General features: G+C 34.8%; 2 protein-coding genes across 3 annotated transcripts; both read left to right on the forward strand.

Annotated features, from left to right (window-relative positions):
* The first annotated feature begins 9,779 nt into the window (after positions 1-9,779).
* On the forward strand, positions 9,780-20,398 carry LOC132638172 (uncharacterized). Of its 2 annotated transcripts, none has more exons than XM_060355145.1 (12): positions 9,780-9,936; positions 10,313-10,411; positions 10,756-10,926; positions 13,209-13,274; positions 17,016-17,081; positions 17,475-17,543; positions 17,907-18,037; positions 18,165-18,255; positions 18,378-18,446; positions 18,863-18,954; positions 19,539-19,602; positions 20,114-20,398. In XM_060355145.1, exons 1-12 carry the CDS (start codon positions 9,862-9,864, stop codon positions 20,216-20,218), a joined length of 1,098 nt encoding a protein of 365 aa, XP_060211128.1. In that variant the 5' UTR covers positions 9,780-9,861; the 3' UTR covers positions 20,219-20,398. The 2 variants fall into 2 exon arrangements, with proteins under 2 accessions (XP_060211128.1, XP_060211136.1); XM_060355153.1 differs by having other exon boundaries at positions 17,910-18,037.
* Positions 20,399-21,872: 1,474 nt separating this feature from the next.
* Positions 21,873-25,444, forward strand: LOC132604180 (two-component response regulator ARR17-like). The gene is made up of 5 exons (XM_060317589.1): positions 21,873-22,394; positions 24,402-24,481; positions 24,679-24,756; positions 24,875-24,945; positions 25,039-25,444. Exons 1-5 carry the CDS (start codon positions 22,253-22,255, stop codon positions 25,127-25,129), a joined length of 462 nt encoding a protein of 153 aa, XP_060173572.1. The 5' UTR covers positions 21,873-22,252; the 3' UTR covers positions 25,130-25,444.
* The last annotated feature ends 1,601 nt before the right edge of the window (positions 25,445-27,045 follow it).

Here is a 27,045-nt window from a genome sequence, read left to right on the forward strand (position 1 = left end):
TGGTTGAGGAAATAAGAGTAAAGGTGATGACTAGAATTGCTAGGTTAAGTGAATTTTCAAACACTTGGATATGCAACATCTCTCCAATGGGAATGAAGATTTGGTGGATAACATTTACAAGTCAAATGGACTGTTTCATTGAATTTAATAGATTAACAATATATGAAGTGATGCATGGAAACAACCAACACACTGTGTGTATAAGAAAAAGGGTTTGTAGTTGTAGATCATGGGTGTTGAAGGGGATACATTGTCCACATGCCATAGCTGTAATGTTTTATAAGTAGTTGGACTCTACTAGATTTGTTGATAGCTGCTACAAAAAAGAGAGATATTTGATGACATATTCTCACTTTATTGAACCTCTAAACAATATGCCATTTTGGCTTGAGTCTAGACATCCTATTGTTGCACCACCAGTGATCAAACCAATGCCAGGCAGGCCCAAAAAGAAAAGAAGGAAAGAGGCAACTAAAACCAAGAAGTCAGGTAAATTGCCTAAAACTAGTATGGCCATGACATGTAGTCTCTGCCATGTTAGGGGTCACAACAAAAGAGGGTGTCCTTTGAAAAGAAGTGGTGGAATAAATGTTGTTTCATCTACAAGTACTGCACATGATCAACCTAACATTGCAAATAACCTACTTGCTGCAAATCCATCAGGTTCAACTAGAGGAAGAGACAGATCAAAGGTAATGTACTACTTTTTTGTTTGTCTTTTAATATCATTTGACACTCTAATATATATATATATATATATATATATATATATATATATATATATATTCCTCTTTTTTGTTTGTTAGAAAACAACAACTGAAGCTGAGCCTGCTGCAAAGTGTAACGACCGGTTTAGTCGTTAATGCGTTTTCGGCCCTTTTGATCCTTTCCCGAGCTTGGTTAGCTCACTTTTGACCCGAAGGGTCCGTTAACACATTTCTCGAGGTGTCTAGACTAGACTCGGGGGATGTTTTGTGAAATTTGGACTTAAAGCGAATAAAAAGAGTTGACTCAAAGTTGACTTTTGGGTAAACAAACCTTTTTCGGAAATTCGTCGATTCCAAGAGGTCCGGATGGTCATTTAGAACTTGCGTGTATATCTAGTTCGGTTCTCAATGCACTTGGATGCATTTGGGGACTTGGATTTTGAAGTTGAAAATGAGATATCGGGGGTTGACTAGGTCAACGAGACCTCCATTGGAAATTCTGGGGCCACGAGTGCGTTCGTAGCATGTTTTTATATGGGTCTGGGTATGTGGTTTGTGAGCAGATGGCCTCGAGAGTTGGTCGGGATTTCGGTTGGAACTTGAAAAAATATTTGGGATTCTGGTATTTAGTATTCGCCAGAGCGGCACCGCTGTAGCGGTGGGATGGCCGCTGGGGCGACCAAGTCTGTTTTGCCCAGATTGTCCTGGCGGTCTGAGAGGATGCCGGGGCGGTAATGCCGTGGCCGCCCCGACGCCGCCGTAGTGGTATCGAGCCTGTTATTTCATTAAGTGTGTATTAAAAAGCCCTTAGTCTATCATTTATCACCATTCCGAAATTTGAGCTCTTGGGAACCATTATAGAGGATTCTTAGAGAAGATTCTTGGTGGTAAGTCCTTCTAATCTCCTTGCTAATTCATTATTCCTAATCATCTTAGAATCCCTTACCCTTATTAATTCCTTAAGTGAAGAAGATAAAAGTGGGTTTAATGAATATTTCATCTAGGGTTCTAAATCAAGATTTGTTGGTTGGGTTTATACTAGATTATGATGTATCTAAGGTTGTTAATCATATATCTTCCATTATTAGTGTTGAAACCTTGAATCGAAGAGTTAGGATTTATACCTAAAATTTGGGGTTTTGCTTGAATTTCGAAATTGGGTGAATCGTTGAGTTAACTTAGCAATTAGTTGATGGATTTTGATCACCTAGTGTTTAATTTGATATTTTAACCCCAAATTTTTTATTTTGTCCTTGTGGGGCCCATTTTCCCAAATTCTAGGGTTGGATTTTGACCTAAATTGAATGATATCAATATTAGTATCGATCTTCATGATTTCTAATCTAGATTTCGAATATGCCTAGACTTTCTTGATCTTGAGGCTCAGCGGAAGGGCAAGGCTAAAAAGTGATTGTTGGTGTTTGCTTTTCGGCCATCCAGGTAGGTTATGGCTTACCCTTGGTGATACTTCGTGTAGCGAAGCATATATTTAGATTATATTGTCGGAGAAAGCATGTAAACCTTCGGGTATGAAGTTGGGTTGAAGTTTGTCTTAGGTTGGGCCTTGTTCCCCGTTGTGTTGTGACTTGATTGTTTCATTGTTGTTGGCTTGATGCTATGTGATGATAATAGATATTGGGAACTGTTATTACCTCTTGATTATGATATGGTAGTACCTTACTTATTGATGTTGATACGAGGATAGTGTTCCGTATGACTTGTGTAGTCTATTATGATATTGTTGGCGTACCCATGTTGGTACTTGTGTAATTGATCTGATCATTGATGTTGATACGAGGATAGAGTTCCGTATGACTTGTGTAATCTATCATGATATTATTGGCGTACCCATGTTGGTACTTGTGATATTGATCTGATTATTGATGTTGACATATACATTGCACGCATTCTCATCCTTTATGATATATTATTGATACATTGTTGGTACTTGATGAAACACTGTGATGAGCTGGGCTCAGTTTTTAAATGAGAGTGATGGGAGAGTTTGATATCTGATGTTAGTCCGGAATCGTGGATTGAGTGATGCATGGAGTCCGCGGGTCTCCCAGGGTGGTGCCGGTGAGAACCCTTTGTGGGCAAAGATCCGGAGTCTCGTTTGTCTGTTGGGCAAAGATTTGGGATGAGTCGCACTTAGACTTCGCGAGTCACCTTGGGTTGTGATACCGAGACGTGGAGGTATTCCGTCCAGAGTATATGTGTACACAACATTGAATGGCATTGCATTTGCATTCATACATTATTATATTGCATTGCATCATGGATTATATTGAGATGACTTGGTGTTTTACTTGTGATGTTGGTTTCGGATTGGACATATTGAGACTGACACATTTTGGTTTAGATGCTCTACTTAGGTGATGATGTGTACTTGGTTCTGTTTGTGGTTGACTTATACTTGTTGATTTATCTGCCTCTCTTACTTTATTGTCTGAATTATGTTAGATATACTTAGTCGGCCTATGATACCTATCAGTACTGTGGTTTTTGTACTGACCTGCACTTGCTGCATTCTTTTATGAATGCAGAATTTCAGGGTGGATCTACTTCTGTTTCTCGTGGCTGATAGTCGCCTCGAGAGTTACTTAGAGGCTATAGGGTGAGCACGAGACGTCCGCCACCTTGAAGATTCTTCTTATTTATGTCTTATTCCTAGTTCGAGACATATTTGGACTTGATGTATTATTGATATTTCAGACTTGTAGATTTTAGTTAGATGCTCTTGTATGACCAGACCAGATACTGGGACGGATTTCATTTACTTTCACATTTTTCTTATTTATATTATAATTGTGAGACTTTCGCTATTTTACTTCTTCCGCTATTTTCTATTATTTTTGAATGTAGAGTTAAGGGTTCGCCTACCGAGGTGGGAAAGGTAGGTGCCCGCACGACTTAGTGAAATTGGGTCGTGACACAAAGAGAGGGAGGGACAGACCTAAGAAAACAACTAATCCACCTGTTGTTGCTGAATTTCAATCAACTACAAAACATCATGATCTTGGCAGCTGGTTTTCATGTTCTGCTCCTAACACAAACCCAAATGTGGCACCTGAAATATCTTCAAGAGCTACTGGTACTTCAAAAAGAACTAGAGGTGATAGAGAAAGGGGGGGGGGGGGGGGGGGGGAAGGGGTGTGAGAAGGGATGTTAATCATCAAGTTGAAAGTTGTTTTACATGTTCTCAAACATCTGATGCACCTACTACATCTACTGCACCCAGTTCAACTGCTGCAAATAGAGGAAAGGGAAAAGGTGTGGAAACAACAACCCCATACAAAATACCAAGAGTGATGAAAATGAGTGGGTTTCAAGCTGAGAATGGATTCACAACTTTTAATATAAAGTATTGATACATTATATTACATATACCGTTCTCTTATAATAACTTCAACTTATTAAATTCTTTTTTGTATAGCCTGGGCTGCCAAGTCAGAGAATAGCATCTACTGGACGAAGAAAGATAGTAAGATCAGCTGATGTAATTGGTGATATTGGTTTCAAATCAACAAGTGGATTGAAGTGGAAAGCAACTAAAGCAATCACAACAAGAAGGCTTCAAGAGACTAGAGATCAAGCAAGGGCTAATGGTTCAAACAATGCAAGTCAAAGTACAACTTCTTCGCTGCCAAGAGACCCATGAAAGCTATAGTGTTGATACTAAATGTTGCTTTTTTTCTTCTCAAAGTACTGTGTTTTGTTAATTTGAGACTACTTAAGACTTATGATTTTCAAGCTACCGTTTTTTTTATGTTGCTATTCAGATGTACCATTTGTTTTGGTTGTTTTGGAAACTATGTTCTCTTGTATGAGATGGTAATGAATTATGGTATTTAGCAATTAATGTTAAAGTTATGTTTTCAGCAGTTCTATATGGTCTTAAAAGTGAGTTCTATGTATTGGATGTTTGATAATTGAAGTTTATGTTTAAATGTATATGTTGAATGTGAGTTCAATGTTTGTTTGGTGTCATATGAGATTGGTTTTGATGCTGGAAAGCAGTGTTTTGTTGCCAGTGTGTTGAAAGTTTGTTATGGAAATTTAAGTGAATCTGGTGCATTTGAGTGACAAAGACTGGTGCAGTTTTTGGGTGAAAAATCTAGTAAATTTGGTGCATAAAAAAGGGGTTAAAATTTGGTGCATTTGAGTGAAAAAAATATAGTGCATATCATTGACTGATATCGGGTGCATTTTCACTGAAATCTGGTGTAGTGGAGTGACAAAATCTGGTGAGAATTTGGTGCATTTGAGTGAAAAAATCTAGTGCATATCATTAATTGAAATCCGGTGCTTTTTTGAGTGACAAAACCTCGTGCTTCTTTGAGTGACAAAATCTTGTGAGAATTTGGTTATGTGATCTTATTCTGGGCAAAATTTACTCAAACAATACCACCAAAAAATTTCCAAAAATGACTCAAACAATACTGACAAGAGAAGTAGGATAAACCAAACAAGTCTAGGTTCAAGTCCACCATTAAAATACCAAAATATACTCCATTATAATACTAAACACATCTAACTTAGCCTATCCGAGATCATTGAAGTTCCATTACAACATCCAAAATGAGGTTCTACAAGTACAACTACTAACTACTATGGCAACTTCATTTGATTTTTCTTCAAGTTGCCCATTTGGATTAAACTACTAATAAACACAATAAATACACAAACCAGGAAACACCAAAGCAATTTTCTATTAAACCTACACGACTTGCTTTTCTTTTTTCCATTCATATCCTTCTCTTTCAAATTACCATTCTCTTTTGAATCTCCAAGCTCATTCAAATCACCCTTCTTTTCTTTTGAATCTTCAAGCTCATTCAAATCAGTCTTCTCTTCTTTTGAATCTTCAAGCTCATTCAAATCACTTTTTCTTCTCTTTTGAAACTTTAAGCTCATTAAAATCACCTTTCTCTATTACTTGAAGTTCAACCGAATTGATGTTGAGATTATCATATTGAAGGGCAATACCTTCAACCTCATACAACTGAATTTCCTTCTCTATTTTGAATCTTCAACTTCAAGTGAATTCATGTTGAGCTTATATATTGCATCTTAAAACTTTCAAGCTTAACCAAATGCAATCAAACACGCTTGTCATTTTCTTCTAACTTTTGATTTTGTTCACCAATCTTGGAAGAATAAACCTTGATCTTTCATCAACACTCTGCATGTCTCTCCATCAGAAAAAACTTGCAATTCGTGGCCTGAAATTTAAAGAATACAGTCACTTCAAATTAACACTAACACTAAAAATAATCAACCAAATTACAACATGAACACAAACGTCATAGTGATGACATGACCAAATCCTCCTTCCGGGATTGCAATCAGACCAAGAAGTCTGCATTTTCAGCAAAATGCCATGTTTGCATCGCACTTCGACATGGAACATAGGAACTTCTTCGTCCATACACAACTTATTCAACAAGTTGTTTGCCATTCCTAACCTTAACATTTCATTCACAGAAATTGGGAAAGAAATTTCAAACCCAAAAGTTGAAATTTGACATGAGATGGAGAAAAAATTACGAATTTACTTACATCGTCGAAAAAGGAGAAGTTTAATACCAAAATGAGATTTTGAGTTCTTGAAAATGGGTGTCAAAATCGATTTATTAGTTGATGAAGTATAGTGTGTTTTGGAAGAAGGGGTCTTCAAATCAATTTTGGGATTGACACATGGCCATTTCCCATACGTTACAACCTATTTTTTTTAGTTTCTACGCGCTTGAGAGATTTGTTCTCACGCACTGGTCCATGTCAGCAATAAAGGTGCAAATAAATAAGGAAAAATATAGTTTAAGGGGATAATAGGACCGTATGAAAGGTAAGGTGTGTCGTAGCAACTTTGGTCAAAGTTGAGGGGGATACTAGTGCCTTATCCCAATATTATTTGTGAATTTTCAATATCGAATCAAGGAGACACGAGTGCCAAAACTTGGTTGCTTGAAAATGTAATATGGGACTTTTAAACTCTAAACTTTATGGACAAATTTCAATGGAGCAAGAAATGACGTGTCAAATCTGTTATTTCGGGTGATCTTTATATCATTTTGGAGGACTTTACGTAATTTTAGCGATTTATTAAAATTGAACTTCCTTCTTCAGAAAAATCATATTGTATATATGAGGTTAATTCTTTTATTTTATTTTATCTATATTAATATGCTACTCGACCACAAATATTAAAAAGATCCTGGCGATCTGTCAGGATTTGGTCAAAGATCATGACAGTCACCATAACTTGTTGTTAAGACGAGTCTTGTGGTTATAACGATTAATTCATCAGAATTTTTGACTATAACCTTTTGTTAAGACAAATCTTTCCCGATTAATATTTAAGATTCTGGAGTACCAGTTATTTTTGTACTACCAGGTCAAAATTCAAGTAGTGGTACTGAAAGATCCTATTCTTGCAAATTTCTACTATATTAGAAGAGTGTGTTGGATCGTCGTCCACCCACTCTTCTAATATAGTTAAAATAATAATAAAAAATTAAGGCGGGGCCCACTCTTCTACAATAGTAGAAATAAAATAAAAAATTAAGGTGGGGTCCACGTGAACAATTAGGAGACAATTGCAAAAAAAAAAGGACATTTAAATAATGATAATAAGTTCAGAAAATGGTAAAGGTACTCTTAGAGAAAATTTAAAGAAGAGAAGTTCATGAAAAAAGAAATAACGATTTAAATTGAACACAAAAATCGCTAAAGAAGTCATAAAACCAAAAAATTTAACACATGCGTCTCACACAAATAATGAAGAATAACATCAAGAAGACGAAATATAAATGGTCAAGAAACGTATACACATATTTTCTTAAAATGATGAAGTTGGTCTATACTTAAAAATTTAAGACTACAACAAATGCTAACACATGAAAGCGCTTTTCAGTGTTGTTGAGTAGAAAGAGATGATTGCATGAAACTCGGTAGGAGAAGGTGTATTTCAAATCTTTTAATTGGAGAACCAAACCAAGAAAGTCATATATGGGAGAAGCGGACTAAGTAAAATAATTTATTGATATTTTCAATTAATTGAATTATAATATTTCTTTAATAAAAATTCCATAATTATATTACTAAAATGTACTCTCTCTGTCCTAATTTATGTGACATAGTTCGACTAGACACCATAAAAAAGAAAGGAAAGATCCTTGGAACTTGTGGTCTAAAACATGGGGAAATTTCAGTAATGTACAATTTAGCACACAAAATTACATTTGGGTAGCCATATTTTTAAATTACAAACCTATGACCCAACAAATTATGGCCGCAGCTTGTATAGCATTATACAACAATGTACAACTTTATACAACAATATACAATTTTATACACCTACTGTAGACAATGTATAAACCTTGTATAAAAATGTATAATAACGTATAAGAAGTGTTTATACACACTTCTACACTGTTATGCAGTGTTATACAGTGTTAAAAGTGTAACATAATGTATGTGTTTTATACACACTTTACCCTTGAAAAAACACCAACATTAGAAAGAGATTTGGAAGGAAAAAATAGCATCTTGGAGTTTAATATGAGGGGGAAGGGGGGGGGGGGGTGACTATCTCGGGTAATAACATTTTTTAAAAAATGGGATGAAGGCTACAAAATGTAAAAAAAAAAAAAAAAAAAAACTATGGCCATTTCGGTAAAATACTTTAGGGGAAATTTCATAAATATACGATTGGGTCACTTACATTGCAAAAAAATAGCCCAAAACTTACATTACAAAGCTCTAACCCAAAACTCCTCTCTTCTCCTCTCTCTCTCCACTGCCTCCTTCTTTTTCGTTTTTAATTTTTTTTTGTTGGAGTTCGCCACTGCCTCCTTTTTTTATTTATTTTTTAAATATTTTTTATTATTTTTTTAATAGAGTATTATAATTCATATACTCATATACACCCATATACACTCATATACAATATTATACAACATTATAATCCATATACTCATATACAATATTATACAAAAATTATAATCCATATACCCATATACATTCATGTACACATATATACAAACATTATACACCCATATACAATATTATAACCCTTATATCCATATACACCCGTATGCAATATTATACACCTATATACATTCATATACAATATTATACACCCACATACAATATTATAACTCATATATGCATATACACTCATATACAATATTATACAATATAATAAACCCATATACAATATTATAAACCATATATCCATATACACCCATATACAATATTATACACCCATATACACTCATATACACCCATATATAGTCATAGCTGGAGTTCCGTTCACCGGCGTATACACCCACATACACCGACATACAATATTATACACTCATATACAGTCATCGCCGAAGTTCCGTTTTCCGACGAACTCCAACACCACCACCAGAACCAACTGTTCAAACATCAAAGATCCGGCGTGATAGAGGGAGAGGGGAATAAAAAAAATTTAAAAAAAGGAGGCAGTGACGAACTCAAAAAAAAATAATAATTAAAAACATTTTTTTTAAAAAAAAATAAAAAAATAAAAAAAAACGAAAAAGAAGGAGGCAGTGGAGAGAGAGAGAGAGGGGAAGGAAGAGGGGGAATGGGTCATTTTTTGAAAAGTAATTTTTGTTTAAACTGAAGATGAGCTACTATGGGCAAGAAACTCAAATATGGGCTAAATTTGGTAGCATTGGTATTGCAATTGATACCGAGTGTAATTATCTCAATACTTTACCCAAAATGCCATAAAGTGTTATTTCCCCCTAAAACAAGTCATAAATATTTATGTGGATTTAAATCATTTCACTAAAGGTAAAAGGAGAAGTTACAAGTTAAATGATTTCTAAACATAAGAATATATCATTTGTCTTAAGACAGACTAAAGTGTGATACTATTTTTTGCGTTGGGCCTGTGCTTTCATCATCTAGTCACTACATAATGTTGGGAAAGAAATCATTTTTCACTCTGGGCTTAAATCTTTGTCAACACAAAACGCATATGGCCCGTTTTCAACATGGGCATCATCCAATTCTGCCCCGGCCCACAAAGCAGGAAAATAAAACCCTACAAAATCCTTTTTTGTTTTGGTTGATTTGAACATTTGAAGTGAAGCAAAAAACACCAAAGAATCTCACCATGGCATCTACAGATCGCAAGCAAAACATTGTTTCAGCTCTATGCAACCACATGTCAACACTATCATTAGACCCAGTAAGATTTTCAATCAACAGATTTTCTGTATTTTGCATGATTAAGTTGAATTCATGTAATAATTGTACTCCCTGCAATTCAATTTCTTTGTCTGTTTTTGACTTGATACGGAGTTTAAGAAATTAAAGAATGACTTTTGAACTTAAATTAAAGATATGTCGAATGTACCAAAATGCTCTCTAATCTTTGGTCTTAAACATGTCATTTGGAATGTTGGAACTAAAGAGTTGCTGAAAAAAAAAGAAAGAGATATTCTATTTGAAACAGACTAAAAAGGAAAGTATGACAAACAAATTGAAACATAGGGAATAATAAATTGTATCATCAATTAATTTCTTGCTCGTTGATGGATTGTTTTTGGTGCTAAACTGTGCAGAATTCATATTCCAGTAATTTGGATAAAGACATTAAAAGCTTGTGTATAGACATTTTCAGTTCTTCCCCAAATGGGCCTTCTATCACAAAAGATAATGAGGTAATATCTCAACATTTCCTAGCTTTCTGTATTGAGTATCGGATTTATTAGCTAGCGTTTGTCCATATATTTTGTGAAACTTGAAAAAAAAAAAAAGAATTTTTGAAGTTGTGTTGAAAAATAGTTTTTGGAACTTGAAGTTGTGTTTGGACATGCATTTTACTTGGAAAAAATTTGAAGTTTTGTGAGTGGAAGAAAAATTTCAAACTTGAAAATTTTTCTTCAAAAACTGATCAAATTCCATGGACAAACAAATGTTTTCAATTTTTTTTTTAACTTCCAAAATCTATGGCCAAACGGGAGCTTAGTTTCAAAGTGACATTGAATTCAAATTTTCATTCCAGTTAATGAAGTGGGTCGAGTTTGCCAGTAACTTCCCTGTTGATTCTGGGGCAAGCTTTAAATTTCTAAGTGAGTTGAATGAGGATTTGAGTAAGAAGTCTGTTATTTCGGGCAAAGGGTTCAAGATTACGGAAACTGATATCATCGTCTTTGCCGCTGTGCATTCATCCGTGGTATGCATTTCCTTCTCTTTAGGTGCTTTTGTGTTTGGACGAAAATGTTTTAAGTAGGAAATCATTTTTTTTTATTTTTCCAGTGTTTGCTTAGGTATGAAAGTAGGGGAGAGATGGTAGTTATACAAGCAGTAGTATATGAATAAAGATACTCCCTCCATCTGAAATTATCTGTTGTGATTCTTTTTTACACGCCCCTTAAGAAACATTAATTGGGAGGGGTCTTTAACTATTTTACCCTTCATTGGCATTTGAGCAATCATAAAATCAGCCCATAATTGAGGTGTTTGTAGTCTTCAAGAGCAACAGCAACAACAACATTCTCAGTGTGATCCCACAAGTGGGGTCTGGGGAGGGTAGTGTGTACGTAGACCTTACCTCTTACCTCAGGAAGGTAGAGAGGCTATTTCCAGGAGACCCTTGGCTCATAGCAAGATGAAAAATAGGCAGTAGAAACAAGCAAAAACAATAGCAAGATAATAAGAAAATGCAAGAATAAAATAGTTAATTTTGTCTTGAACTTCTAAAATGACAAATAATTTGAGACAACTATTCTTATAAATCACGACATATAATTTGAGAAGGAGGGAGTAGTTATTTGGTGATATTTTTGAGTATTAAAGGTTGGCCACAAATCACAATATATAAATAGTAAGTGAAGCAAGTCATATTGAACAAGAGTTCGACAAACTGACCTCCAAAATAAAGGACTACAGTTTTGTAGCAGATGCTCTTTATGTGAATTGTGAAGCGCATATAGAAGAAGTATGTCACCTCTTTATGCACTGTAAGGTCGCAAGACTGCTTTGGAGTTTTTTTTTTTTTTTTTTTTTTGGCAATACTTGGCATATGTTGAACTTTGCCAAACTCCATGACAGACTGCTGCATAGATGGAGTAAGAGTGTCAAGAAGAAATCCCCAAAGACTTGGGATACTATTCCTCATGCCATTTGGTGGACAGTTTGGATTGAAAGACATAGTAGGATATTTGAAGGCAAAAGAGGAAATATACTTGGCCTTAAAGGCTTAAACGCAATTGTATTTTCTTGCTAGCTTTTTTCGTGCAACCTATTTCTTGTACATGATGTAGATGCAATGCTAAATACAAGTGAGGAATTGCACCTTATGCAATTATGCGCTAACCTTTTGCAAGTTTATCTATAAAATCTCTTATTACTTGTCAAAACAAAAAAAATACTCCCTCCAGTTCAAAAGGAGTGTCCACTTAGCCATTTGCACACCCCTTAAGAAAATACTAAACCCATTTGCACACCCCTTAAGAAAATACTAACTCCTTGAAAAAATAGGTAATTTGACTAAACTACCCCTAATTAAATAGGTATTGAGATTTGGTCACTTAGCACTTTATAAGAGATAATCTGGAAAGATAAGATTAATTCTTTCTTGATTTGGTAAATGAACACTCTTTCTGAACCAAAAAGAAAAGGCTAAGTGGACTCTTTTTGAACTGGAGGGAGCATTGAATAAGTGTTAAGATACTCGTGAAGGAATTTTTATTTTTTCTGCCTATATGTGTCTGAAGTCATTCTCTCTCTTCTCTTGGAAATGATTTCTTTCAAGGAAAACATTTTCTGTCATACCTATCACACCTTTTGTAGAGTTATATTTTACTTAACTATGAGTTTTATTTCCTATATTTTATTGTCATGTTAGGCATAAATGTTAAATCTTTTGTTGACTTTAGTCAATTAAGTTCTTATTCTCTCTGGTATAATTGTATTATAAGTGGTTTCTTAATAGTTCAATTACCAGTTTTTCAATTACCAGTTTAAAAAAAAAGTGGTTTCTTAATAGTTCATCTTTCACAGTTCCTTAATGGAAATACACTGTCGTTTGGATCAGTGTTGTCAAAGGCGCGCTTAAGACCAGAAGCGAAGCTCAAAACATGTTGAGCGCTTCGCCTCCCTTTAGTGTACTCATCAAGGCTCTAAGACATACTTTTCCTTGCCAATGAGCCTATCTTGAAGAGGTGACACTAGATAATTGATATTTCACTTTATCGTAAAGCTTTGACAATTTCTTTTTCCGTATATTTGTTATCCATGCTTATTATTATAGTCTTGGACTAAACATATATATATTTGTACAAAAAACATTGCGCTTTTTTTCATTAAAGCCCACGCTTTATTTCCGCTTTGTGCTCAAAGCCCTAGCTGACCTTAGAGCTTTTTTGCGCTTTCGCTTTTAATAACACTGGTTTGGATATTACCTTTCCGCTCACTCTCTATTCTAACATGCTATCGTAATTCTTCTGCCATCAGATCAATCTTTCAAACTCTGACTCAAACAAATTGCCGCACTTGCTTAGATGGATGGACTATATACAGGTATGCCAGAATTTGTATCAGGGTATTAGATTTTCATATTGAGATTTAGGTGATAGTGGTAATATATGGAAATTAGGATCTTCATCCTACGGTATATAGAATGTCAAAATGAAAGGCTTACACGATGTCCTAGATGTGGTGAGTGTGGTGATGCCTGCAGGTTACTGATTGGCATTATTATCTGTGACTTTCTTCAACTTGAGGATTGAGTAATAGAGAGAGAAGAGACAAGTTATTGAAAGGGAAAAAAAAAAGTGGTTGCTGTTATTATTTTCCTTATTTGGTGGTTACTATTACTATTTTGACAAGGAAAACTGAAAAAACTTATGGAGATTTGGCATATTTGTTTAGCATTGTAGTTGAATGTATTCTTTTTATTAATTTGAGTGAAAAAATATTGGACTTTTGTGTTGCTTTGTGTTCTCAAATTGTGGAAGTATAATGTTTAGGAGATTCACCATCACATGCAACACGAAAAGTATTCTGAACTATAGATGCTAAAGCATTTAGGGAATTTGATATTGTGGACATCCCAATATACTACTCATGACATTCAAATGAAGAATGGAGCTGGATATAATAGTAAATTAGCAATTACTCCCTCCGTTCCAATTTATGTGGCAAAGTTTGAGAAACAAAAACTTTTGAAACTTGTGATCTTAAATATGTCATAATATTTCCCATTCAAAATAACATGTCTGAACATTTGTGTGGCTATACGACTTTTGAAACTTGTGGGCTTAAACGTGCCATAATATTTCGGTAAAATGGGATGGTTGTTTTCAAATTTAGAAAGCTTCCATTTTTTTAGAGCAAATTGAAAAGGAAATGCTGCCACATAAACTGGAATGGAGGGAGTAGCTTCTTAACCATTTCTCTTATGTGTATAGCTCCTACTTTTTTTTTTCTCTATTAAACAAATAGGAAAAGTAATTTCTCTTCCCTTGTTACGATTGATTGAAAAGAGAAAGCTAATTTTTTTTTCCTTTTTCACTCTTGTTTTCTGAACTTCTGAGAAAAAACCACCGATTAACTCACCTAGAATACTGCAAAGTGAAAATTTCCTGCACTATCCTTTTGGATAAAACCTGCTAAAGAAATGGACAAAATTAATCTTTTTCTGGAGATTTCCATATTCTTAAAGAAGTCCACTTCACTCTTGATAGGCTGCAATAGTACTTTGGAGCAAAACCTGTGTGCAGGACATGAAGCTGGTCTACTAACCATGCCATAAATGTTAAATTGGCTCATCTAGTTTTGTTCTTCAATTGTCTCATGTGGTATGTTTTAAATGAGTGAATGGGCCCTAAGCAGTTGAATTAGTCATAGGCTTTCAAGGGAAAATACAGGGATTTTTTTTTCCAACTAAATAATGCTTTTATTTTCTCTACGGTTCATTCTAAGGCTCCTCCAGGATTTTTCTTAGGCCAAATCCGTAAACAGACACTTAAAGTTATCACCAACTGTCAAATAGACACATTAACTATTCTTGTGACCAGATAGACACCTCTCATTGGCATAAGTGTGCCTTGTGCACACCTGGGTCCGGCAGATCTCATGCGTGAGATACAATCTCTTCTGACATGAACAAATAGAATTTGACCCGTCCGGGTCAGAAAAAAAGAAATAAAACAAAGAAAAAAAAGAGGAACCAGACCCGAATCCATGCCAAACAACCCCTTGACTGAACGTCCCTTCTCCTTCACCTCTTCATCACCCTCATCCTTTTCTGTTCTTCTCCTTACACATATCATCAAATCTACACTATAGTTCCTCCACCCATCATTTTCTTCCTCTTAAAGAAACGGGTCAGGAAAAAAGAATTAAAACAAAGAAAAAAAAAAGAGGAACCAGACCCCGAATCCATGCCAAACAACCCCTCGACTGGACGTCCCTTCTCCTTCACCTCTTCATCACCCTCATCCTTTTCTGTTCTTCTCCATACACATATCATCAAATCTACACTGTAGTTCCTCCACCCATCATTTTCTTCCTCTTAAAGAAAAACACAAAGCAACCATAGCTAAAATCACAGAATCTTATGGGTCGTTAGCGGAGGAGATCGGGGGTGAAGATGGAAAATTCGGGTTACTTTGTTCCCCAGTTCCACGAGGGTGGCGGAGATGGTGAAATTGGTACTCAAGAGCCACAGTGGTGTAGGGAGGAGGAAATGGCTTTTCCTGTTTACGCTGGTGAAAATTTCGATGGCAGCCACAAGCGGCCCATTTTAGCAAAGTGGGGTTGGTTGGAGTGGCAGTGGGAGCAAGGCATAAATTTTCCGCAGCCGCCCATGGAGTGGCCAGTGACCACTGGCCACCCATGGTAAAGAGGAACCACGTATCCACCAAATTTTTTCATTGTAAATTATCTTTACCTCTTCGTATTCTTATGTTTTTCTTGCTTTATCGCAGTGTTATTAAAAGCGAAAAGCGCAAAAAAGCTCTAAGTTCAGCTGGGGCTTTAAGCGCAACGCGCAAATAAAGCGTGGGCTTTAATGAAAAAAGGCGCAATGGTGGAAAAATACAAATATATATATATATATATATATATTTGTATTTTTCCACCATTGCGCCTTTTTTCATTAAAGCCCACGCTTTATTTGCGCGTTGCGCTTAATGATAATAAGCATGAACAACAAATATATGGACAACAAAATTGTAAAAACATTACGATAAACTGAAATATCAATTGTCTAGTGTCACCTCTTCAAGAGAGGCTCATTATCAAGGAAAAGTATGTCTTAGAGCCTTGTTGATGACACTGAAGCGCAAATAAAGCGAGGCAAAGCGCTCAACATGTTTTGAGCTTCGCTTCAGGGCTTAAGCGCGCTTTAAGAGCGCCTTTGAAAACACTGCTTTATCGTCAAAATGGTTGAAATATGATCCAGCCAGGCTGCTGATAAGCTTATCTTCGGACTAGGGGAAGCTTAAGTTTGAGAACTTCAATAGGGGAAGCTTAAGTTTGAGAACTTCGATAGGTTGTCTCCAATTCAGAGTTTATTTCCTTCACTTTCTGTCCATCGAGATCTGGAAAGGAAGTTGTCATATTCATCCATATGCAACAAAAATACGTATAAGTATTTTTCATATATGCCATAGCCAGTAGATTTCTTGGTGTACTTGGCTACTCAGTTTACTCTCATATGGCTCTAAAATTTTGAAACATTCAAAAATAAAAAAAGTGGTGGCCTTTACTGTGAGGGGCATTTGGGCTGAAATAGAGGTATATTATAATGGTAAAAAAAGAATTTCACCATACTTTTCAGTTGGAAATGCGTTAGGATAATATCTAAGTGCTCAAATGTGAAGATAACACATGCGTGGTGCCAGGCCATACTCGGGTGTCCAAGAGACACACCTTTGCCAAGTAGAGATGTTTAAATGATCATTTTTTTATTGTTCTAAATGGTCACTTAGAAAGTTAAAGTGTCTATCTAGCAGTTGGTGGCACTTAAAGTGTCACTCTATGTATTTGGCCTTTTTCTTATGAGTTGTGAGAAAAATCACTTCTCTTTGCAGTTACCTAATTGTCTGGGGGCAATTCACTTCTCATTACAAGCCTAATCCATTCTAATGAGTAATGATGCTTGACCTTGCAAAAGAATCACCTAGTGCTTAACAGCAAGCCACATTTTTTATTAATTAAACTTTTATATGTTATGTGCAAATTTGGTTGCTCTTAGATTTATCTTGAGCAAGAAATCAGCGCACATGCTGTTGAATTGATCTATTTTCTGCGCAGACTAAAGGTGGCGTCGGAGATACATTCCAAACAATTTTGCTGGAGAAGGGCCAATTTGCGCCACCTGTGAGTAATGCCTTTACTGTAGTGAACTAGACTATCTGAAGAACTAGCTTGAGAACAGAGTTGATTTGCTTTTTGAGTTTGTTTCAACTCCATTTTCCCTGCATTGCTACATTTCCAGTTACCAGAACAGCAGCAATTACATCCAGTCTAATGTGTTTTCACTAATGGAGCACATAAATGGTTTTTCAATACTGAAAGTGGAAATGGAGATATGTGATACTTTCTTTTGGCTACTACCATGAAATATTTTATTAAAAATGCTTCTATCATCAAACACTTATGAATTTTTATACGATCTTGATTTGATCGTTCCTTGTCTCAATTAGCTTTTAGGCCCAACAAAATCCAAGAACGGGCTTATATTAATATCATTTTTCCCTGACATTGATTCAGGCATCAAAAAGTGTGAAGAAGGTAGATGTGGAGTCAAATGCCAAAAAGACTGAGCCAGAGACCAAACAGGTTAGTAGTTCAGAAGCGGACTGAAAAAAAAAGAACAATAGTGGAGCGGTATGTAACTTGTAGCAGTTTAACATTCGGTCATTTTTATTCCTCCTACAGAAAAATACTTTTTTGTTATTTCATTTTGTTTCTTATTTTCTGGACCTTTTGTTGCAATTGTAGCAAAAAAATTTGTATTGTTTTCTTCAATTAGTGACAGTAGAAAATATTGTCATTACTTATTATTGGTGTCTTGCAGTCGTAGGTACTCTGGTATCACTAGTTTGCTATAGTGGCGCATGCTTGATGCTTTCAGTTTTTAGTTTCTCTGAAATTGCACAAATCTTGAACTGTTTCTAACACCTATCTTTAAATTCTCTGAAGAAGAAAGCTGCTGCAGAAAAGCAGAAGTTGCCTGAAAAGGTAGATGAGAAAGATAAAGATATCAGCGTTAGTTTGCTTAAATTACAGATTGGCCACATTAAAAAAGCATACAAACATCCATCAGCTGACAGGTATTTTAGCTACTCTCTCTTTCGTTTTACTTGTAGTCTCTTTTCCTAAACTTGTCCGCTCCCTAGAAACTGTATACGGTTATCTAATTTGTTATAAAACCTTTTCCTGCGTTATCCCTGTGTACAGCTTACTGGTTGAGGAGATAGATGTTGGAGAAGAAAAATGTCGGCAAGTAGTTAGTGGCCTGGCGAAGTTTTGCAGTCCAGAAGAGTTGACTGTATGCTCTGTCATTAAGCATTCATATATGCCTAATTCTGGTTTCTCTGAATTGTATTTGCAGTATCATTTAGGGAGCTTCTATTCCTTCTAATTAATTTATTCTGGTCGTTGTGCATGCAGAATCGCCTTGTGGTGCTTGTGACAAACATGAAACCATCAAAACTACGTGATGTCACATCAGAGGGAATGGTATTATATCCTCATCTAAGATATGAATAATCACATTATATTTTCCAGTAGTGTGGGATTTTAATGTGGGTGTAGCTTATGCTACTGAACCTTTTGCCTTGTATTGAATGTTCTACTTCCTTTTCCTTTTCATTTGCTATCTGGATCTGGTGAATTCTCAGTGTCTCTAAAACTTTAGGTCTCTATGGTACTTTTCTTTATTCAATAGCTAGATGTGCTTAAGGTAGTTTAGAACATCATCCACTTAAGCAGTTTGAATTTCAGATAAATCTAGTTTGCGCCTGGGAAAGCTTTGGTATTACTACATATAAACAGATTTGTGGATGAATGTGTAATCTTTCATAGTATTATCTCCATTCACAGTGCTATCTCTCATTTATCTACTGTTAACTATTTTTTCTTAATTTCCTTTATAGGTTCTATGTGCTTCTAATGAAGATCATACTGTAGTGGAGCCTCTGATAGCACCAGCAGGTGCCAAAGTTGGGGAATGCATCTCATTTTCTGGGTATGTTTTGTAGCTAAACCTGTTAGTATTGCATAAATTTCAAATTCCAGGTTCTGTCTGCTTGATTTCTTTCACTGATTCACATAACATATATTAAGTGGATTGTATGAATAAAAAAGATTTCTTCATAAAAATAAATCAATAAATAAAATCTTTCTTTCACAAACCTTCTGTGTCATGTTGCTTTTAATTCTTGGGCTCTGCCTGTCGCCATTACCTGTTAAGTTCTGTCCAATTTTTGTTTCATGGCACGAGTTTTGGACTATATTTACCACCTTAAGAAGCAGAGAATTATAGAAAGTAAGTTCTTTCAACTGGAAGGTGATTTTGTGAAAAAGAAACATTTGAAATTCCAGTGCCATTAGATACTCAGTTGTCAGTGCTTCAGATCAAGTGACCTCAAGTCCAATATTCTCTTTTTCTCCCCCATTTTGATACTAATAAATAGTAATTATGGATGTCATAATTAGCATGTGTTTCCTCTATGTAAGTTTGCCGTCAGGCTGGATATGACATTATGATTTTTCTTCTTTTCTGTACTCCGAATTATTAACATATTTGTGGTTCTACATTTTTCTATCTAGACATGACGGGAAACCAGAAGATGTTCTGAATCCTAAAAAGAAGCAGTTTGATAAAATTGCGGTGGTATGAATCTTGATTTTTGTGACTATCTAAATCTTGTTTATGTTCAGTGGACGAGTAAATTTACTGCATTCAAATCTCTATTCTTATTTAACTGCTTGACGCGAATAGTTCGTCATGTTCTGTTCGTTGTCTATGAAGGTTGATAAACTCTCCAGACATATAAGAATACTCATTGCTCATGAAGAACTTCATGCTGTAGCTTAACATGGTTATGAAAATGAGACTAATTAGTTAAACTGAAGAGAAAGGGCCGTTCTTCTAAGTTTTCGATTATTTAGCTCGAGAATGAGTGAATGTAGGGCCTCTTTGAGTTTTTAGTTGCTTAGAGAGCAGAACAGTAAAAGTAGCTGCATGTTAACCTTTTGAACTATATATAATATGGGTAATGAAGTAGAGATCTGTTTCTTCGAACATGGTAAGAAAATGATTGCACATCACTTCAATCTTGTGGGATACCCCATCCATTAAGAATTTTAGATGTCTGTCATGTAAATTTTGTCATGTATTGCAGAACCTTTTCACGGATGACAAAGGAATTGCCACATTCAAAGGAATCCCATTCATGACATCTGCTGGACCATGCATTTCTTCAATTCCTCGAGCAACCATCAAGTGATTGCACTTTTTCAGCAGAATAACATACTTCATTGTAGCTTCTCTTCCTTTTAGGCTTGTACAAACTTTGTGGGAAATGCATTATTAAGTTTTGTTTCACTTGCATGAAATACTGTTCTTTCTTTTCTTTTGTTAGCTGAGATGGTTTTCTGAAAAGAAAAAAAAGAAGGGAAGTTGATTTTGTTGTATGTGTTTCTTCTATAGTCAAAATAGTACTTCAAAATTAGAACGGTGCTTATTGCATTCTTCAAAATTATGCAACGGTTTTAAGTAATTTGTAATCCAATCGTATCTTCATCTATAAACAACTACACCACTTGGGGAAGGGAGATTCAATTGGATTTAGGAATATTTCACAGTATATTTGTGAGCTTTATTTTCACTGTTGTGGCGTGAATAAACTGTATTTCTCTTATTTTATTTCAAGAAGAATTCAGAAAAGTGACAATGTTAAGGATAAAACCTCGAATATGGGATTCTTTATTTTGGGTATTGTTATCTTAAATAATCAGGAGATGATTTCTTTCCAAGTAAATTGAAAACCCGCTCTTCCATTTTCATTTAGTCGAATCGATTCAACTTGAGCCTATGAGAACGTGCATTTGATTTAATTCTGATTTGGTTGCAACCAAAAAAAAAAAAAAACCGTAACTTTTACTTGGTGCATGTAGTTGTATCGTTATGTATCAAAATGAACTTCAATATAATGGCAGGATAAATAAGCTTTTACACTATTCATTAAAAAATAACTGTAAGTAATCTTTCATAAAAATGAGATTAGTAATTTCTTTGAAAAATAAGATCAGATTACCGTCATAACATGTAAAAATTATATACACTACAGGTGCACACAAGTGAAGTCCATTTTAAATACACTAAAAATACACATAATGACCTGTTTGGCCATGATAATTTTTTACTTTTTTCTGCATTTTTTTTTCATTTTATTTGAAAAAAAGTATTTGGCCATGAAAATTCCAAATACAACTTGAAGTTGTATTTGAAATTTGAAAAACATCTAAAACCTTGTTTTCACTTTTCTCATTTTCAGTACCTTAATACAACCAAATATTCTTTGCAAAAACTATAACCAAACACAACTTCAACTTCAACTCTAACTTCAAAATTCCAAATAAAGTGAAAAATATTTAGTTTTCATGGCCAAACGGCTACTTAGTGTAGTGAATAGCCTACCACAATAAATTCAACTTAATTGAATGATGAAGTATAGAAATGGACTGAAAATCAGATCCATTGATTGCATGCTTAGCAATTACTCTTAATGAGTTCTTGAGACAATACATATCTCTTGGTGAAAATTAATTTGTAGGAGATACCAACAATGTAGCATCCAGATTTGGTCCCCATTATGAGGATTTAGCTGGATACGGTATCATTTATTTTCAAAATCTTTTCTATTTTTGCAGCAGATACTCTCCATCCTATTCCGCCTTTTAATTGAAATATTGAGACCTACTTGATTTATTTTAAGCAAATAAAGTACTTTGGTATGGATTTAACTTATATACACTGATAATGTAAATAACTTTCACTCAATTTTACACTATTAGAGTAATCTAGCAGTTTTAGCAAGTGTCCGTCGTTTAACGTAATAATACTATAAGTTAAACTCATTACTTATTACCTTCAATTACTTACAAATACAAACGCTAAAATATTGTCCTCTACCACCTCTCATTAAAAAAATACTCCAATAGAAAAGGAAAAAAGGAATGAGCTGGAAGGAGCATCTTAGGAATCAGTGTGCAGATATTGATATAGATATAGTTTAAGTGAAAATCAAGAGAAACCCAAATATGAAGATCACATAATATCTTTGACAATCCTTTTCTTTGATCTTATTTTTATCATTTTGCCAAGAAAATTTCAGGATCTTTCCCTTCTCAATCACAGTTTTAAATATACACCACCCCATTACTTTCTTTCGAAGTTTTATTATAATCTACAGTAACTTCTTTCTCCCTGTATATTGTGAACGTGAAATTTCTTCGGATTTTAAATTTGAGTGAAGGAAATGGAGATGTTTGCTTCATCGTCAATTTCAAGGGGAATGGAAGAAGTTCTTGCAAGTGATGAACCACATGTGCTAGCAGTGGATGACAATCTTATTGATCGTAAACTTGTTGAGAGATTACTCAAGAAATCATCTTGCAAAGGTAATCACTTTCTTGAATATTCTCACTTTGTAGTATTTAGAATGATGTGATGGTATGTTGCAGTTTCTTTTACTTTTAGACTTGATACCAATATAATGTTGAATGTTTTCCAAGCTTGTGCACTGAGCAGAAAAAATTATGCAAAGTGACCAAAAAGAAATTAAAATGTCTCGCTTGAGATTTGAACTTGTAACCTAAAGTAAATTTTGAACCTTCTTTCCATTAAACAAGAATCTTCTCTTATGACAAGGGCATACAATTGGTCATACATAACAAAAGTTCGTTTTTACTGTATTTGCATATTATAGTTTTCTGCAAAGGAAATTAGATTGAACCCTTAGTTTTACATAGCTCCGCCCCTAAATGTGCAATATAGAAAATACCATTCCCAGAAAATAGAAAAGATCAAGAACAAAAGAAGAATGGGAGATGAAGAGTTTATGTAATTTCCTTTTAAATCTGGTCCTTCCGACCCAACCAGTAGGGGATACACCTTTAGTAGGCATTTGGCCATAGGATGTGAGATTCAAATTCGAAGTTTTGATTAGAAATCAGCATTTGTTTATGACACATAATAAAACTTCAACTTATTTGAATATCAAATTCTCCAAAAAGTAAGCTTTCAAATTTCAAGTTGTGATTTCATTTTTTTAAAAATGTAAAACTTGACCTATAAGTTTATATTTGGTAAAGAAGATCCATCATCTTAAATTTTGCAAAAAAAAGATCCATGCTCGACGTGAAGAGATTGTTTGTATCGCGTGGGAGGATTATATCACTGAATAGCCAATTATGATTATTGTTTACTTATTGGACAGGCGGGTCTTTGTAGATTATGTGTATTAGAAAGTTTGTAATATCATGCATTTATTTATAAAAGGAACATGGTGATATGCAATTCATTAATGCGGTGTTTAGAATATTTTGATACCTTGTTTATGAACTATGGTTTGCTTTTATAAGATTATATAAGAGTTAGAGAAGTTTTGATAAATTTCACAAATTGTGCGGTTTTCATGTTCATGAGAAAAAATAAACTTAAAAAATCCAAATTGCATGTCAGAAGATTTCAATTTCAAATCATGCCCAAACTGATCCTTAGTATGGGGTGTCACTGTCACCATTTCATGGAATATTTTTGAAATTGTTTGGTTAAAAGAATAATGTGTACATTTATATTTTCGGTTTCGTCTCAGCATTGAGGTCGACTAAATCCAGATTCGTACCGTGCTCCCAATAAAGGCGACCCATACCCAGAACTCGAACCCCATAGCTCTGGTTAAAGAAATATATATGTGTATATAATGGACGATGCTATTTTAAACTAATGCAAAGAAAATACTTATCAATTTGGTACTAGAAATATTGGGATTATAGATCCATACCGTTTGTATAACACCCTGCGTACTCCATTTGACCCAATAAACCCTACCTAGCGAAGGAGAAATCTTCCCCACGGAAGTAGTCAAAGGGAGAAAAGAGGAAAAGTTTAGGGAAAAAATAATACATAAACGTGGATGAAATTTACTAAATTGATATGACTTCTACCAAGTCCTTAAGTCAACCTTTTGGATTTGAAAACAGCTATGCCTACGTTATCCGGTGCTTTTCTTTATGTTTGCTTTAGATCTTTCAGAATCCTTTGTTGTAGACTTTTTAGCCCTTGTGCTTCATAACGTGCATGACTCAAATCATGTCTTCTCATTATTTTCCTTATCCAAAAATGGGAAATACACATGCCCGGATAACATAATTTATATTGTATCAAGATATTGTCTCAGTTTTTGGTTGGAAATTAATACCGTGTCTTCACTTGTTGCATCTGGATTTAACGACCAAGTCAGAAATTTCGTTAATGCATAAAAAGTAACTTTTGTCGTCATACACCCACAATATAATTTTTTGTATACACAATATAATTTGTCTATGGTGTTAACATAAATGTGAAACATCTATAATGCATAAGTCAAAGATGGATCTGTTTCATGATTTGCAAGTTTCCTTCAGTAACTACTGCAGAAGATGGTCTGAGGGCTTTGGAGTACTTGGGTTTGGGAGCGCATCAGGACAGCTCTACAAACAGCAATGTGAGTATCTATTGAACTAATGTTCTGTGTGCTCTCACAATGTAATGAATCTTTACACTAATAACCTGTTATAACCAATTAAATTGTACTTCAAAGTATATAACTTAAACTCATAAAGAGAAAAATGACACTTTCTTTCCTTTTCTGAATGCAGGCTCTACTAAGTCATGGTATTTATATATATTCTTTCTTTGCAGGGTTCAAAGGTTAATATGATAATAACAGATTATTGCATGCCAGGAATGACAGGTTATGAGCTGCTTAAGAAAATCAAGGTAGCTTTGCTACTTTTCTACATTAATTCAACAAAAATGACTGTTTTGTAGAATTAATTAAATTTAGTCATTCATTAAGAACTTGTACTCAAATGTTGCTTCATTGCATTGCAAGCAGGAATCGTCGATCATGAAGGATGTGCCAGTTGTGATAGTGTCATCCGAGAATATCCCAACTCGAATTAATCAGTAATTTTATCTTATAACTAACCACCTCATTATAATTCATTTGTAGTATATGTATCATCTGATACTGAATAAAGACTTTTGTAAAATTGACAGATGCATGGAAGAAGGAGCGCAAATATTCATGCTGAAGCCTCTGAAACACTCCGATGTCGAAAGGCTGAGATACCAAATAATGCAATGTTGAGCATAGAGTGACTATTCTCATCCCGTGGAAGAAAAGAAAGAGACAACTATATGTAAGAGTTATTATGAGAATTTAAGGACTCATGAAGTTCAATTGTTTACAAGTCTATATATCTTTTGAGATTTAGAACTCCCTGCTTTCATGAAGGCATATTTTTTTCATTTAAAGCACCAGCTGATGCAGATTCACATTCCCTTCTTGGTCACCTTAACACAAAAGCTGTGGAGCCAAATTCGACATGACTAATTCATTGTACGATAGCCTAGTATGACTTTTCATCCTCTAAACTGGATTTAAGTTATATATACAAGCAGTGTAAAGAACTTTAACATGATCGGTGTAGTTTAAATACTTTTGAACTGCTCTTATACTAAATCGTCAATGCTCTCAGATTAAATAGGTAGTTTAAATACTTTTGAACTGCTCTTATACTAAATCGTCAATGCTCTCAGATTAAATAGACCTTATGCCATCGGCATGTATAGCTGGAATTTTATGTATTTCTTTATCACTTTCTTTCCCTACTTGTGCTCTTATCTACGCCAGTCCATGAAGGAGACCTATTTTGTATCAGAGCTGATAATTTGAGGTAGAACATTTTATGATTAAGAAATACGTCTGGAGCCAACCTTTTAAGCCAACCGTAGTATTTGAAACTCAGAATGATAGGTCTGGACCTCTATCCTTCTCCACTGAGATACTCGACTTAATTCGATTGGTGCAGGGCTCAAACTTGTGACACGTCCCTCACTATTTACCAATTGAACGGCTCCGACCAACTTTTTTATGAAGATGGAGTTGAAAAACATTCCAACTGTAAGTTGAATTTGAAAATTTTATAAATCAAACACCGATTTTAAAATAAATTAAAAAAATAGAAAAAAGTCAATAATTATCACGGCCAAACATGTCCGAAGTTTCAACAAAACAACACAAACTTTGGAACTGTGTAATTAAAGGATTTGCAACAGCATATGGTTGAAAAGATTCAATTTTTCATCCACCCGCTGGACTAATAGTGAACAAACAATAACTCAAAAGTTAACTGGTACGAGGTAAAGTATACACAAAAAACCAAATTGAAATACTAACAATCCTCTGATACTGAACACAAACAACTTAGTCTTGCTAGAGTTTGGAGACACAAAAATAATCTTCAATTTGGGGGTTAACAGAAATGACTGTGGTGATGATGATGATGCTGCCTATGTTCATCCCATCCTAAACATTGCAGAAAAGGATAGCATGCCACAAAGATGCACCTCGTAAACATAGAGAAAACAGAGGAGACTATCAAACATGGGCAACAACAACATGCCAAGAATGGATCATCATATGGACTGTCCTGGTGATGATGACCCATATTCTTAGTTTTTCCTGAATAAAGCAAAACAAATGATTACCCATTATTCAATTAGCAAAATCAAAAGAGATAATGATCAAAAATATATTTATGCGAGTTTAAGATGTTTTAATTTATAGACGGTGATAGTTCATGTAGGAAAGAGAAACTGATAGTTGACCTTAGTGGTAGAGCCATGAATTTTACTTTCAAAATATGAAAACTTTCAAAATATGAAAAATTAAACGCACGAAGAAGCCAAAAGGGTTTAATGTCTAATATATAGATATAAAATACGGAAGAGGGTCAAATATACCCCTGTACTATTGGAAAAGGACCAAATATACCCTTCGTTATACTTTGGGTCCAATTATACCCTTGCCGTTATACTATTGACTCAAATATACCCTTCATCCATTAAAGTTGTCCACTTTGGACATCCTATCCTACATGGCAGTGACATTGGATGAGGTGGATACCACGTGGCATTGCCACCTCATCACCTCCTAACCCATTTTACTCCTCCCCTCTTCCACCACTAAAATTTCCATCCCCTCCACCATATAGATACAAC

Source organism: Lycium barbarum, chromosome 1, assembly GCF_019175385.1.
Source record: "Lycium barbarum isolate Lr01 chromosome 1, ASM1917538v2, whole genome shotgun sequence".
Taxonomy (NCBI): domain Eukaryota; kingdom Viridiplantae; phylum Streptophyta; class Magnoliopsida; order Solanales; family Solanaceae; genus Lycium; species Lycium barbarum.